The sequence below is a fragment of the Cyprinus carpio genome, chromosome B6 (genome assembly GCF_018340385.1).
Source record: "Cyprinus carpio isolate SPL01 chromosome B6, ASM1834038v1, whole genome shotgun sequence".
Classification (NCBI taxonomy): domain Eukaryota; kingdom Metazoa; phylum Chordata; class Actinopteri; order Cypriniformes; family Cyprinidae; genus Cyprinus; species Cyprinus carpio.
The window spans coordinates 16798415-16814698 of NC_056602.1; the positions used below are offsets into that span (position 1 = coordinate 16798415).

The 16284-nt window shown below is 35.2% G+C and overlaps 2 protein-coding genes across 17 annotated transcripts in view; one reads left to right on the top strand and one right to left on the bottom strand.

The window, feature by feature from the left end:
- Positions 1-16284, top strand: part of LOC109066119 (leucine-rich repeat-containing protein 40) — a 76425-nt gene that overhangs the window by 57793 nt on the left and 2348 nt on the right. The gene's annotated exons all lie outside the window — the stretch shown is intronic.
- Positions 1-16284, bottom strand: part of LOC109066117 (leucine-rich repeat-containing protein 7-like) — a 95242-nt gene that overhangs the window by 52462 nt on the left and 26496 nt on the right. For 3 of the 16 annotated variants that reach the window (XM_042725926.1, XM_042725923.1, XM_042725918.1), the window contains exon 1: positions 7941-8581. The exons of 2 other annotated variants lie outside the window; for them this stretch is intronic. In XM_042725926.1, the coding sequence (XP_042581860.1) occupies positions 7941-7965 (25 nt within the window). In that variant the 5' untranslated portion in view covers positions 7966-8581. Of the gene's footprint in view, positions 1-7940; positions 8584-16284 lie in introns of those variants that run through there. 11 more of the 16 variants (XM_042725917.1, XM_042725920.1, XM_042725921.1 and 8 more) reach the window with 6 other exon arrangements.

A 16284-nucleotide genomic window follows, 5' to 3' on the forward strand; every position in this document is an offset into this window, starting at 1 on the left:
TCTACACTTCCACTGCAGTTCTCATATCGTATTCACACTTCCTCATTCAAAATTGCTGCACTGTAATTGGTCACCTGAAAAACTATCACTTTAAATGTCTGAGCATGTTGGGAGGAAGCAGAAACAACATAACAAGATCATGAATTAATACAAAAATATAGCTCCTTTAATAATTGAAAGTGAAATTAGTTTTGGACCCAAAACTACTATCCTGTGTTACTATCCTAAAGATGTATTAGACACAATGACAGTGACAGAAGAGCCAATCTTGCTGCCAAACACCAAGAGAATATTCACAAAACTCAAAGTTTAGGCTAAGCAATGTAGATGTGGGTATTTTAGGTCACCTTGATGGAAGGGAGTCCTAGCTGCCTATGTGGATCTCGGGGCCCTAAAAAAGTTGCGCAAATGGAGACAGATTCAGGACACAAGGCAGAAAAGAAGAAGCTTTTTTTAGACAATACAGAAAGGAAATAGAACAGGTAGCTCACCCTTGGAATCCTGCAACTTTTCACTTTCCCTCAAGAGTCTGAGAATGGCATCATTTGTGCTTCATAGAAAAACAATAAGTTTGGAATGGCATGAGGGCCATGAGAGTAAATAATGCCAGATTTTTCATTCTGAGAAACTATTCCTTTAAGACAAAGTTCTTTTTTAAAATAACTGCTGCCTCTAATACAATGAGAGGGAAATGTAGTGTGACATGCCATTGTGTGGATGCAAAAACAGAAGCAGAAATAGCATAATCTCATTCAGGCAGCAGCATCCATGTTAAACTACAATGGCCTTGATACGGGAAAGAATCAGAGTGCTACAGGCTCAGGCCTGATAAGCAAACGACATCCACGCTGGTGGCTTATAAGCCATCAACCCAGCACTGTAAGTCTGTTTACAAGTAAAGTAATCTCATAGCATTATAAAACACTGTGACTGGGCCTACCAGTGATATTGGAAGTCGTTCGCAAGCTGATAGAGGGTGACAACTATTAATTTCCCACTTTGTGCAGTATTCATGAAATTCAAAAGAAAAACAAGTTCCTAAACACCCCAGTAAAAACTAATTAAATGGTAAGCTGATTGCAATGACTTTCTTGTGCAGAGTTAATAGACCATGTGCACTGGCAGTGAATTGAGAGATTCCATGAGCCCTCTGTGCAAGCACAGGCTGGAGATAATGGAAAGCAGTAAAGTTTTAAAATGCTTCAGCTGGAAAACATCCAACAGGCAGCACCTTCCACCATTTGTAAAATTACAATCTGAAAAATAACCTCAAACATGCTCCATGGTATTTTTTAGATTAATTTGGGGTAGACGGTGCATCTTAAAGGGCTAGTTCACCCCAAAATGAAAATTATGTCATTAATTACTCACACTCATGTTGTTCCAAACCCGTAAGACCTTTGTTCATCTTCGGAACACAAGTTAAGATATTTCTGATGAAATCAGAGAGCTATCCAACCCTCCATAGACAGCAACGCAACCGATATGTTCCCAGGTCCAGAAACGTAGTAAGGACATCTGTAAAACAGTCCATGTGACATCAGTGACTCAACTTCAATTTTGCAATGCTACGAGAATACTTTTTTTTTACACAAAGAAAACAAAAATAACATAATTTACTCAACCATTCTTCTCCCCCCGAGTTTTGGAGAGTACCCAAGAACGTATTGGACATAATCAGTGCTGTTTACGTTCGGGGGGAAAGCGCGCGCATGAACGTAATGTGCGTTAATAAGCATTGTTTATGCTCAGGGGAAAGCGTGCGTATGCATTGTAATAGTCTCTAAAATGGCAGAAGATGTAACTCAGGGGAGAAGAATGGTTGAGTAAATTACGTTATTTTTGTTTTCTTTGTTTCGCAAAGAAAAAAGTATTCTCGTAGCATCGCAAAACTGAAGTTGAGCCACTGATGTCACATGGACTGTTTTACCGTTGTACACCAATCACAAATGAACATCAAACCTTATTGTAAGTGAAGTACTGGCCTGCAATCAAAGACAGTCTAATTAGGATCCCACGTGTGACACAGTGAGCCATAAGACTACAACCCAAGTAACAGATTAAAGAACGATGCACTGCATGTGAAATCTCCATTTGTAGGGTCTTATACAAGAAAGAGTAATCCCTTCTGACTCTCTGCATTAAACTGACTTAGACAGTACAGACTCATATGGTCACAGGCCTACACATGGGAAAATGGAAATGTCTTGTTCTTTATTGTGCTGAGGCTGATACAATAGGGCAATGCCAAAGGAGAATCTCTCGTCTTAAGGTAGCAGAAAAGGAAATGTAAGCTTCCATGTAAAATACAGCTGAATACACTGTACACAGCCAGAAACACTTTGACATAGTTTTGTATGAGGTAAATATAATATAATATAATATAATATAATATAATATAATATAATATAATATAATAAGACATTTTTCACTAATTCCTTTTCAACAATTTCTCAGTGAAAGGTTCTTAACCTTTAGAAAATGCAGAATATAATTTTTCAGGAGGTCAAAGTAAATATTATACAGTATGAGCTTTTAAAAGAGTTTTCAAAATTTGTCAAATAAATTAAAATAATATAAAATAAAATTGCATGTGGCTCAGTTGTAGGCTACTGTCAGACCAAATTGCTGGTTTGTAAACATATAAAATATTTCTCAAATATTAAAGAAAAATATTTAATTAATTAATGAAATAAAAATTAAACAGATAATTTCAGCATTGTTGTATGAGTACATACATATATGCACAGACTGAGTACATACATATATGCACAGACTGAGATGCTCTTAAGCATAACCACATCCTGCCACACGAAGACTGGGTACTTCATCTGGAAAGCTTAAATTGTTGAATTAAAAGATGTTTAATTTAAATACTTTATATCATTAAAGTCCACAGGCAGCAGCAGCCCATGCATGGATTTATCACATCATATATTATTTCTTAGACACATTTAACACTGACCTATTTATTTCTGATTGCTTCAGTATTAGAGAAGAGAAAAAGTACAAGGCTACTTCAAGTGGAGATTTATTTAACAAGCCACACACTCACCTACAAAGAGATAAAATGTTTTACAATGCTACTGAAGTAAAGGCTCACTTCAGTCAAGCAGTGCATTATAGAAGTATCTTTAATGCTTTGCAGTAAAAAATTAAGATGAAAATACTAAGCAGGAATGGACATTTTCACAGCAAGCTTATTAAAAAGGATCCATGAGCGGAACAGCATGCATAAAATTGCTTTCTTTCTTCACCAAAACATTAAATGCGTGTATAAAATCTGTTCTCAAACTTTTTCAGTACAACGGCAAACTTCAAACAGAAGGCAAGCATGCAATATGTACGTCTTAAATAATGACAATTTTACATCAAGATGTTCTCCAAGTGGCACACCACACATTCATTTAGAGAAACAGTCAGCAACAGCTGAAATTGTGACATGGAGTCAATGCAAAAGTATTTGAAAGCAATATTGTTTGTGATTATTAGTAAAAAGAACTTATTTCATTTAACGAGAAGCTGATCTACAGAAGTCATAATGGAATGAACAAAAATGAATAAAAAGAGAGTGCTCACAGCAAAATCCACATCTCCTAACAGAAATTGAATAAAAGCCTTCAGGTGCAGCCCAATTTCAGCACCATCCATTCATACTTAAACAGAAACCATCTTTGAATGCTTCTTTTATAAGATCTCAATTGTATAGTGCTCTGTCAAGTCGCCAAGAGATAATGCACTTATCAAAGCAGAGGGAATTAATCATCTTTATAAGTCAAATTTGATTATTATAATAGAGTGGCAACACCCTGCCAGTCCAAAGAGGTTTTTAGGCAAAAGTAATAAATTCACATATCTTTATGTGCTTAAATAATGCTTTTGTGTGTCTATCAGCAGACTGTTTACTCTGTACCTAACATGACATTATGATTCTGATGAGGCCCTATGGGCTTTCTTTTCTGCATGAGAGACTGCTGGGTTTCTCTAATCTCAGAGAATGTTACGCTGTAAGAATGTTAAAAAGGTTTTTTTTTTTTTTTTGTAAGTAGAACAGCAAAATCAGCACATGCCGCATGACAAAGACCAGCCTAAAGTGCACATACAGTAACTAAACTGCTTTATTATATTGTGACTGACTCTTAAATCATTAACACTGGTGATATACAGTGTTCTTTCAAATATTTGTTAAATTTACCTGATTTCACCTTACTGCTGCTAATGGAAACAGCTAATAAATGTCAAAATTTAAAGGATTATTTACACATATATGCTCTGCAATACAATACAGCTTGAACAGGTATCTGATTGTTTTACATAACCTGTTTTAAAACGCGCAACTGTACAAATCAGCTTGCAGCAGCGTGCAGGGGTGAAACATTATCTCTGTTTGTACTGTTTGCACCTGTGCTCTTCTAATGCAAATGCTCTTCAATTCCTCTTAATAACATCTGGTTGGTCCCAATGTGACAAATATGAAATGTAAAAATGTTTTGTCTGGTAACGTAAATAGGAACCATTGTAAATTAACTATTTATGGTAAATGTGCACTATACACTTTATCCTCTCTATTGCCATTTTGTCAATTTGAGGAATATAATAAAAGGAAATTTCAATTCAAGTTTTCTAAGGACATCTAGCTCCTGTGTACATGGAAACTACATTTAAAAAATAGACCTGCATGGACTGAACCTATCTTATAAAGCCACTACTATGCTTGATGTAATGGTAGCCTAAGGCTGTGAAAATAGTCTTCATTCTAAGAAACCTTCAGAAAACAGAACAGGACACAACTGCGTACAGACCAATGTACTGTAATGTGCCTTAACAGCAAATGGAAGCAGTGGGCTGCAGACCACTGAGCAAAGCTCTGGGCAACGTAAAGGAAAGCATTAGTCTTACTTGTGTTGCACTCGCATGCAAAGAGAAAAACTTCTAAGGTTAGTAACATTACATAACATTTTGAGTCTTGCATTCTGTCAAAATCAGACATCACACATCAATATCATGACATATTCCAGAAATATAGAGAGAATCATGCAGCTTGAGACATGCTATCCAACACATAAACAGCAGAAAAAAAATCAGGCAGGTTAAACTCTCACTGCAAACCATGGTTATCATATTTGACTTAAAACTATTATTACTGAAATCATTCTAAAAAAATAATAACTTTCAGCTAATAATTCTAAAAAAATAATTTTAACTAGTTGTCAAGGCAACATTTATCCATCTCTTGTAGTTTAGCTTGATGTAAAATTCAAATGAATAAAACCTATACAGGCTTATTTGACAATAAATAAATCAATAAATAAAAAGCATAACATAAAAAGTGTCTTAAAGATACTTAAATAACACTGCTGCAAACTCTTAATTGGTTTAATTTACTCAAAACATTTGAAGAAATTCATGTTTAGTTTATAATTTCATTAAAAAATAATAAAAAAGGACATTTTGACTGAACATTCGGTCAGGCAACCAGCACACTTGATTGTCCCCAAATAAATTTCAGTGCACATAAAACTGCACCTTTATAAAACATTTGCATGAGAGAAATTGACTGAATTTAACATGGCCCAGGTGAACCAACAACAATACTCAAAAGAGCTAAAACCTATTTTAATTTTTAATAACACCTTCTGCATGTCCCCATAAGCTCCCATGCTTTGATCAGGCATACATAATTAAATAATTCAAGCACATGGGCTTGTGAGTATACCCCCCAGCCTCAATTTTGTACGTTATTAAACACTTAAAATTCTAATTTCATGGATTCTGAATCCAAATTTGAGTTCATCCAAAATGTGACTTCGACATGTCCAAATAATGTTACTACTTGATTGTTTTTTAATGACAACACAGCTTGGCAGAATCTTTACAACAACTAACAGAATGTGTGAAATCATGTTCCTTTTGCAAATTCCTGTCACAGCAGCAACTGATGAGATCTATTCACAAGACAGACCATACTCAGCAGGTACAAGGCCGAATTCAGACACATAAACCCAGCTGCAGCGCAAGCTGGTCCTATTCTGCTGATTGGACTATTTGTCTTTAGAAGATAGCTGCACTGAAGGCATCTTGCCTGAAAAACCTAGAAATCATCTTTTTTTATATATACATATACGTGGACAGTGGTTGGCATTTGGCAGCACGACAGTCCGTATCAGTGCCCTTGGTGACAGCTTCCATTCCCCCTGCTCTCTTCAAGCTCCTGGAACAGATCCAGCAGGCCTTCCAACTCCCTCCCCTGCTCACGGAGGGCTATTTATCTCCTGACAGCCACAAGGCCCATCATACAAACATCTCTCCACCGGCCATGCCACTCAGCCTTTGTTCAGCCGTCACATCGGCTATAGTCCTATTTCTCTGGCAGAATGAGGCACTGCCACCCCTAATCTGCTTACACCTGTCCAGCAATTTATCTGCAGCACACACTTTCTCAGAATATGGCAGCTTAGCATGTAAGGGTTAATAGCGTTGTCTTTCTGAGCAGACTGAGAAACTAACACAGCAGCAGCTATGTTAAAAAATATCTGCTTAAATGTTCTAGGAACTGCAGGATGATGGACATACTGTGACATTATTGCCAAGGTCAACTAATAAAATAACTTTTAACAATGAGTGTTTTGTGATGTATTCTGACCAAAAATGGTGCAAATAGCGCAGTGTACCTTAAGAACGATTACTTTAAAACTTCTTGAAACAACATTTTGTTCTTTTTGACAAAACTCCCAGTATTCTCAGTAACATTAGGCCCTCTAGGATATTCACATAAAGTCTCACCCAGAGTGTAAATTGTGGCAATAATGGAAATTAGATGCAAAATGGTATATGAGATATTAATGATTAGTAATGAATGGACTGGTTTTAGTCAGTTGGTTCAACTTTTAGTTCCTGGTTTAACTTAACTGAGGTACAGATGAACTGGGTGGTTTAATGAGGTCACATGGTGATTTAACGCAGTGACTGTGAAGAAGAGTAATGCAGTTGATTTAGCAAATCTGGCATGTGACATCACATTTTTTTGTACAGTATCAGAAGGTACAGTATAGAAAATTATGGCAAAATGTCATATCCACATGTTTTCACACCACTTTTCTGGAATAAAGAAATGTAAAGACTGAAAAATCCCTTGACTAAATCACTTGACTAAATACCAGGTTACACAGTAGTGATAAGATGCTACAAGGTGTCATATTTACAAGACTTAACCTGTTCAAGTAAAGCTGCAATGAATCTGTAAAACATAAACTGTAAAGGGGATAAGGGGATACTGTAAGAGCACATTAAATTAAAAAGGCAAAATGAGAGGCAGTTGTGAATTTATTGTCTCTCAAAATGCTAAATACCAACAGACATCACCACAGCACTTTCTTAAACACTAAAGTACATCACTATATACCCCAACATAATACTGAACACCTTCAAAACTAAAAAAAAAATCTATCTCTAAAGTACAGTATTCTAGCCCCTCCTGGACTAAGGAGCCTCATCACCTCTTAAATTAACAAATTAATTAATTAATTGTATTTATTTTATATATTTTTAATTCGACATATTTTTATTTATATATTTTAAAAAGGGTATTTAGGGACATACCCCATAATAATCAGCACAGAAACTAATAGTGTTGCTCCATTAATAATCAATAAAATAAATAAATAAATATATATATATATATATATATATATATATATATATATATATATATATATATATATATATATATTTTTTTTTTTTTTTTTTTTTTTTTTTTTTTTTTTTCAATCTACATTTACTTTGTAAGCAGAAAGCAACAGCTTTATACGGGGGCCTTCAGACCGTTGTACCCAGTGCTTGATCTCATGCATCTGAATATTACCAGATATTAGATACCAGATACACCACCATTTCAATAGCCTATTAGAATAAAAAAAAAAAGACTTGTTAAGGTTACTTACACTGAAGCGTTGAGTAATTGTCCATTAGACTATTTCTACAGATTGTTTGGTAGGCTACTAATCCCAGAGACACGAGTCACATCACACGACGGTTCGGTTTGTCCTCCGCTCCAGCGTTTCCCTTACATCAATGCAGCACTGAACGGACATAATGCGCTGTGCACTGACAAACTGCTCTACTGATGTCTTACTGAGATCATGCAAAAAAATAATTATGTTCCAAAGATTTTAGGAATCTGTGTATTGAGCCATGTCCTCCCGTTAATGTGGAGGAATGGAAATTCAGGTTCATTGCCAACGATTAAATCGTATCTGCTTCTCTCGTTACGCATTTTCAAAGAAGCCCATAGACGTCTCTGTCATGACAAGTGACATGTCGTGACGGGATAGAGTCTGTAGCTACGGCCCACGCGTTTCTTCTTGTATTCTATCCATCTCGTCCCTTATCTTTGTTTAATTGATTAAAATCCAGCGCGGTAAAACAGCGGATCCAGTTACTCAGGCTCGCAGGAGCGCAGCGCGAGACTCTGTCCCCGGTACCGGAGAGCAGGATCATCGGTGGGGGTGATCGGAGGAGAGGAGAGAGGAGTGGTCTGAGAGAGAGAAATAGAGAGAGAGAGGAAAACCGGTATGACGTGACTCCGGTACTCGCAAACGACACTATCCACCCATCTGTTCATTGTCACTTCAACCAACCATTTTCAAAAAACTCACGAATGTGTATTTTACTACCATTGCAAAACTTTACAATAAGATAACTAAATAACTAAAAATGTGGCAGGATTTTTTTATTTTTTTTTATCAGCCACATCATTTTATATTCCCCATTCTCAGATAACAATGACCATGTTTACATGCACATACACTGTCATTTTTAAAATCAAAGTGCAAGTGATGCTACACTCTTAAAAATAAAGGTTCCAAAAGGGGTTTTCACATCGGTGCCATAGAAGAACCAGTTTTGGTTCCCCAAAGAACCTTTCACAGTGAACATTTCTTAAAAGAACCAATTTTTTTCTTAGAGTGAAGAACATTTTAATAATCTAAAGAATCTTTTATGGAATGAAAAGGTTCCATGGATGTGAAAGCTTCAGCGAAAGTTCCGTCAGGAAGACTCCAATGCCACGTCATTCATTCATACTAACAGGTCTGGCCAATCACTGCTTGACAACTGGAGTATATAAGCACTGAATTCTGTGTTTCATTTTTGAAAAATGAATGACAAAAGTCTTGTTTTTGGCTAAGCTAAGATTATTACATGGCCACTTTTTGTTTTACTCAGAATTGGCGTGATATCTCAGTAGTTATTTCAGAGACAACTTTCAAGGATCATTTCAATAAAAAACTGCTTACACATTCTCGTAGCAATATGCAATTTCTCAATTTTGTACTGTAATTTAAACAACTTGTCAATTCTCCTTTACAGTAAGTTCACAGACTGGCAAATTTCAAAATGTAGGCCATTTTAAAGCCATCATGAAATGGAAGTTGTGATTATCATGTCTTCCGTATTGTGACATACCAAAGTGAAACAGATTTCTGAACATGGTTTTCATTTTATTTTTTCCATTGATTTGTCCATTAATTTTGCTGACTTTGTGAATTCGTTGGATCAGTGGATCCAACTTTATTATATTTTATAATAAAGACTGCAGTATTCCATAACAAAATAAGAATTTCCATTTCACGGTGGCTGTATTTATTAGACTTCTATTTATTCTAATGCTGTTGAGCTTATTCCAAAACATAAGCACATTGCATGTCATTGTGATGATTAGAGTTTGATTATAACCAACTTCAGTTATTAACTGGTAAAACCAAGAAAAAAACTAAAATGTTCTTCAGGACCATTACCTTTCCAGTTCCCCAAAACAACATATCTACCAACTTGTAAAATAACCAACCCATTGTTTTTTATGTGATGTTTAGGGCTGTGCAAAGCTGAAATCAATGATTCAACAATACTACACTAGAGAGCAATAAAGTAGTAGAGCAGTCTAATAATGGCACAGGCACAGCACTCTACAAACAGATGAACAGATAAAATAAGAGAAATTAGCGGAAAATGTGAGATGAGAAATTAGAAGGGAAAATGTGTGTACCTAGAGGACACCTAACACCCAATCAGTTACATTACAACATCCATTTGGACACCTTAGTCTTCCTATTTTCATAGTTACGTTTATTTTATTGAAAATGTACTTTCAGAGGTCTGTTTTTTATTCTTACTCTGCCACACCTTTGAATGTTGAGATATTGAACACATGAATTCTTCTGTCTTGGGCAATGTATCAGTCATGGTCTTGAAACATGTTTAGAATGATGTTTCTTCAAAGCCAGTGAGCTTTCCCAAATGATAACTTTCAATAATGTCATTAATCAACATTTGTGTAATATATTATGCTCAGCAAATAATTAGTTAAATGTTTGTTCAGGTCTTCAGATATATTTAAATAAAACTGTACATATTTTATATGTTTGTCTATGACCCTGCATCCAAGCTCAATGGATAAAAATGCCCTGATAGTACCTTGAGTCTTGAACTGTGAACTTGTGAAAGTGCTTTTGACAGTTATCTGCCTAAATTCAATAGCAAGATTCCCAGAAATGATTTTTTTCTAAGATGACTTTTCATTTGGTTTGCTCTCCATGCTTTCAAGGATTTCCATTTTCAACATACAGTATGTGAATCCATACCTGTCAACATTTGGGCACCAAAATATGGTGAACTATTTTCTTTGAAGAAATAGAATAAAAACAGACAATACTGACAGTATTGTTTTTAAAATGTTACTTTTTTATTGGACTGTTGTATAAAGTCATTATCACATTTGCAATAGAGCAGATATTCAGGAAAATGGCACTTTTGCTTTGGGCATTTTTTTGCCCACTTGTCTTGAATTTTAGGGACATTCTAACTGCATTCTAATAGGTTACATCACAGTGAGTCGTTGCCTTCCATCATGTTCAACACTAAGCAACTGCATGCAATGCAAGATAGCATACAGTTTTGGGATGGGGTGCATTTTTCAATATATCAATTCATCCTTTTTCCCCCCATAATTAATCACACCAATTTAACATGTTAAATCAATAGCCCTTGTTAAAAAATTATCAGAATTTGGCAAAACTATGCACATGTCCCCTCTGTCATGGAAGGCTTGGTGACAGGGTGGACAATGACAGGGTGGACATTTCTGGTTAAAGTTAGCATTTAATAAACACATGGTGTACCTTCAGTCAGCAAAGTGGTTCATTGTTGAAGCAGAATGTGTACTGCTTAAAATATATATTTTGAATTTCTGAAAAACTTTTATGTAGTAATATTTTACTATGACAGGGTGGACTTGTTAAGCTTGGCAACATGCAACTACAAACACAATATGATGAAAATTAGGAAATACAAGTGCAGATACTTAGTGTACTTGCAGCATATGTTTTAATCTCCACTGAAGAAAAGCAAAATGGGGGAGGAGATTTCACTGAGTAGATCAGAGGGTTTCTTAAAGGGGCATTTACAACATCATGACAGGGTGGACAGCAATTTCAGGGACACGTACAAAATGCTTAATATTATTATGAAAATAGAATATAAATGAGCAATCTGACTTGTTTTATTAACAACTGGCTGAGGGCAATAAGAATATTTAAAAATGATTTCAATATTGTGTTATTTAACCACCTTTTACACTCAGTAAATTTATCTGAGCTACGTGAGGGACATGCCAAAATCACATACATCCAATCAATGGGTTGAAAGTCACATGTCTCATGAGTTTCTGTTTAAATCTGAAGAAGATACCATGGAAAATTAGATTCCTGCAACCATTTTTCTGAAACTATGTATAAAACCCCTATTTTTTGAGGAAAAATAGTTACCAAATGTATTGAAGGGTTCTACAAACTGTGAATAACTTTATATGTCGGTGTAAGCCAGGCTTAAGTTGTATAATGCTGACAACCACTGCAGCAACACTGGGCTAATTTGCATTTTTTTGGTCTCATAAAAATTCCCACAAGGATACTCAAGTAGTGACTACTTCATTAAAGATCTGCACAGCCCATCTCTATCTACTGGGGCCCTTTAGTGCTTAGATCAGGATCTTGGCATAGCACCTCAGCCAGAAGCTTTATGTGTTTTAAACACGCTGCTAGCAGAGTCTTCTCAGTTTCAAAGGGCTGTCAAATCAGCTAACTGAAGTGAACACTCTGAAGTGACAGTGAAATTTACCTGCTACTGAAAAACATTACACACCCAGAGATTTGTCTCTTTATTCTTTCACCTTATTTTTCCTAACAGACATTCCTTTGAATCCAGTAGAACAGCACATATCAATAAAATGACACCAAATATGCACACACACACACTATATCTTTTACAGTACTTTCTGGACCCGCAATTGTGTCTGGACACTACTTCCCTCTTCAACTCACTAAAGTGAGCATACTTTTGTTCAAAAATACCCCCCCCCAGGCTCTTTACTGCTACTCCAAAATAGCTGTCTTCATTGCCCAGCATTTCCTTCATGAAAATAACAGATAAAACACATTGCCTGTGAAGAAACATTACAGTCATAACAACTCAATTTCACCTTTCCTTGCTGTCACATAACATCATAATACAGAACAAAAAATAAATAAATAAACAAAGGGGAGAAAAATGCACTCACCACCCAGTGTGAAACTAAAATGATCCTTTATTTATTTTTTTTCTAAAATCTTTCAGCTCAGTCAAACACGCTTTCTATGCCTATTCCTCAGCCTGATGTCACTGACACCAAATGCCATTGGTCCTTGTGTGTCCAAAACTTATGAAGTTATAAGTTTTCTTTTAGCTCTAGATTTCTTTCTGGTTTTAACATTACATTATCATATGATTTAGAAAACATGGACTATATGAATTAAGTGTAGGATACTCTCACGGTGCTCTTGGCCATTTTTGGAGCTTCAGACAAGATCTCACTTTATAGAGGAAATAAAAAAAAATATTGGATTGAAATGACATGGGGAAAATTATATAAATTATGACATTCTCAGGTAAAATGTTACATTTAAAATACAGAAAGGTTTAAAGCAAACAGAAATCAAGGTCAATGTAGAATTTCTTGTTTACATAAAGCTTAGTCACTTTTTTTAAAGGTTCAAAAAACACTATTAACAAACCATTAACTATGACTTTTGTCTCAATAATCTCCTAATTAGCTGCTTATTAATAGTTAGTAAGGTAGTTGTTAAATTTAGGTATTGGGTAGGATTAGGAATGTAGAATGCACAATATGTGTTTTATAAGTACTAATAAACAGCCAATGTGTTAATAATAGGCATGCTAATAGCAGCTAGTTAATAGTGAGAATTGGTCCCAATACTAAAATGTTAGTTTTCTGCCCAAACCATGTTAACTGCTATTAGTCTTTTACCTTTATTCACGGCAATAAAATACACGTGGGACTCTTGGGTTATTAGAAATTAGTAATGAATCGTCCACTGGTATATACTGTATCTACACCCGTACAGTCCTGTATTTCTGCCCATGAGACAATGTTGTTCTCCTCGAGGTGCAATGCTTTATTTCTGCTTTAGGAACAGAGCTGTGCTTTTGCTCTTGTAATATTCCAGCAATAGGAACAGCAGTGTCATTTCGCCTAAACTGATCTGCTGTCTTTGTGCCAAGGATGCATTGCTGTTTATCTGCCTTGGGAATGCGGTTTTATTTTTGCAAAGGAAATGTTTTTGACTGCTGTTTTTCTGCTAAGGAAGAAGTGCTAGCATACTAGCTAGATAGCCGGGCATTGATGCTATTAACTTCAAAAGGAAAATCTTTTTCTAATTGAAAGCAATATTTTCTATTCACAAATCAGGACAGAATTCCTTATTTGTGTGGCAGACATGTACACATCTAATGATGAAAGGTGCATCTACGTACCCTAAAATAGATCCTTTTGCCACACCTGAGAATACATTGGGATGACATGCCAATTTATCCTATATGCAGGTGTAAATGTGCAGACTCAGAGTTTCCGAAATACACATTAGGCTTGATGACAGCATGGCATCATACATCAACGGCCAAACAGGAGATGCTATATATCTTACTTAATTAAAAAAATAAAAATAAAGATAATATTTCTACTGTCTATATAAAGCTTCTGAAGCACAATTCTGCACCTCATCTGAAGTAGGAATCTCATCCCTGCAACACTATTTGTACTTAGCTTCCCTGTGGGCTCTCTGTTGCCATAGCAACCTCCTTCTCTCCATTCTTTCTGGGTGAGAGCTGAGGAGATGGATAAAGTGCCTGAAGAGGAAGTGTAGGACAACAGGATTAGGAACTAGGTCCAGATCCTTTAAAGAGAGCAAAACAATGACAAAAGGATGGCAACTTTTGGCGGCTAAGCACATTTTCCACAAAGACAAAGGCACCTACTAACCAAAAATGGCTGAATTACAGTAGACATTCAGTGTCACATATTTGTATGTCATTAATTTAAGCAAAACACAAAATAATAAGATTGTGAAATATTATTGCATTTTAAAATAACTGTGATTTATTCTTGTAATGGTAAATGTGAATTTCAGCAGCCATTACTTCAGTGTCGCATGATTCTTTAGAAATCATTCTAATATGCTGATTTAGTGCTCAAGAAACATTTATTTTTATTAGCAATGTTGAAAACGTTGTGCTGCTAAATACATTTGTGAAAACTGTAATACACTACCATTCAAAAGTTTGGAGTAAGATTTAAAAAAGAAAAGAAGAAAAAAGAATGCATTAGACTGATCAAACGTGACAGATGGACAGAAATATGTGTATCGCGGTTTCCGCAAAAATATGAATCAGTTTTCCACGGCTGAACTGGACGCTTCAACTGTTTTCAACACTGATAATAATAAGAAATGTTGAGCACCAAATCAGCATTTCTGAAGGATCATGTGACACTGAAGACTGGAGCTTTGGCATCACAGGAATAAATTATATTTTAAAATATATACTTAAATGGAAAACAATTATCTTAAATTGTAATAACATTTCACAATATTATTTTTTACAGTATTTTTGACCAAATAAATGTGGCCTTGGTAAGCACAAAATTCAAAAACATTAAAAATCTGAATTATTCCAAATTTTTGACCCCCAGTGTATGTATATTAGGACAAAATTCAAATTTCTAGTTTTGTAAAAAAAAAAATTGTTGTACTCCTGGATAACTTGCCTAACATGATCACACATTATATAGAGCGGGTATTTGTCTCATTAACTGTAAAGTTTAACTCTTTTCCAGCAAAGTATCACTCTCTATTATATCATTATCATCGATATGGCTTATTTTCTCTTATTTATTTTCTTTTTTAGGGACATCCCTATATTACACAACACACAGATGCACTTTGAAGCTAACATTGTGATTTGTCCCATCAGGTGTGGCTAGTTTCTGGGATAATGTTAACAAACTAGTTGAACAGATGCATATTTGTGTCAGATCAGCTTGTGTAACAGATGGCATGAATATAACATGGAATCCTGAGGCCCAAAGCAAGAGTTACACAGCGATGTAATTCACCTTTACGGAATTGAATTGGACAACTGCATGCGGTAAAATGGATTTGAATGCAAACAAATGTTTTGTGCACACCACATATCTTTGCTAATCTCAGCTGTCTGAGGCAGACTGGTTAATCACTTGTCTGCCTGGCAGGGCAATTCTATTTGGCAAATCTATGCTTAAAGTATTCCAAGAACTGTCTCTGGGGTGCTCCAAGTCACTGTCTTCCCTTCTCCTTTGTTATTGTTTAATTATTAGGCAGAATTCATTCCAGTCAGGCAACAGGATTAGCCTTACAAACCCACTGCCTGTCAAACTAAACATCTGATCTGATTTGTTTGGATGAGAGTTAAGGATGTACCAGAAGCCTTTTGAAAGACACGAATAATGATATTAAAATGAAGAAAAATTTTACAGAATAGAAAAAAATTCTGTAGACTGTCTTTTTAGCAAGCACAAGGATAAAGCAATAATGAGTGATGGTATATCAAATCATGTTTTTATCATTATTTGTATACTTTTTAAAATAATGTTAATGTTTTTAAGTTTTTGAGCAAGATATAGTCTACAAAATTGCAAGGCATATTTGCTAAAAATATATTTTTAAACTAAATAAAACATCCATTTTAATAGATTAAATCTATTAAAAAAACACCCTTATCATGAAAGTTGAAATCAACCACATAGGAAGCTTTACCAAACAAAATGGCTTTTTTTTTTATTATTATTGTATTGTTTTTTAATGGCCATGACACATCTGATATTAATCTCTTAGCAGGGAAGTAATCTAATGTTAATCAGAT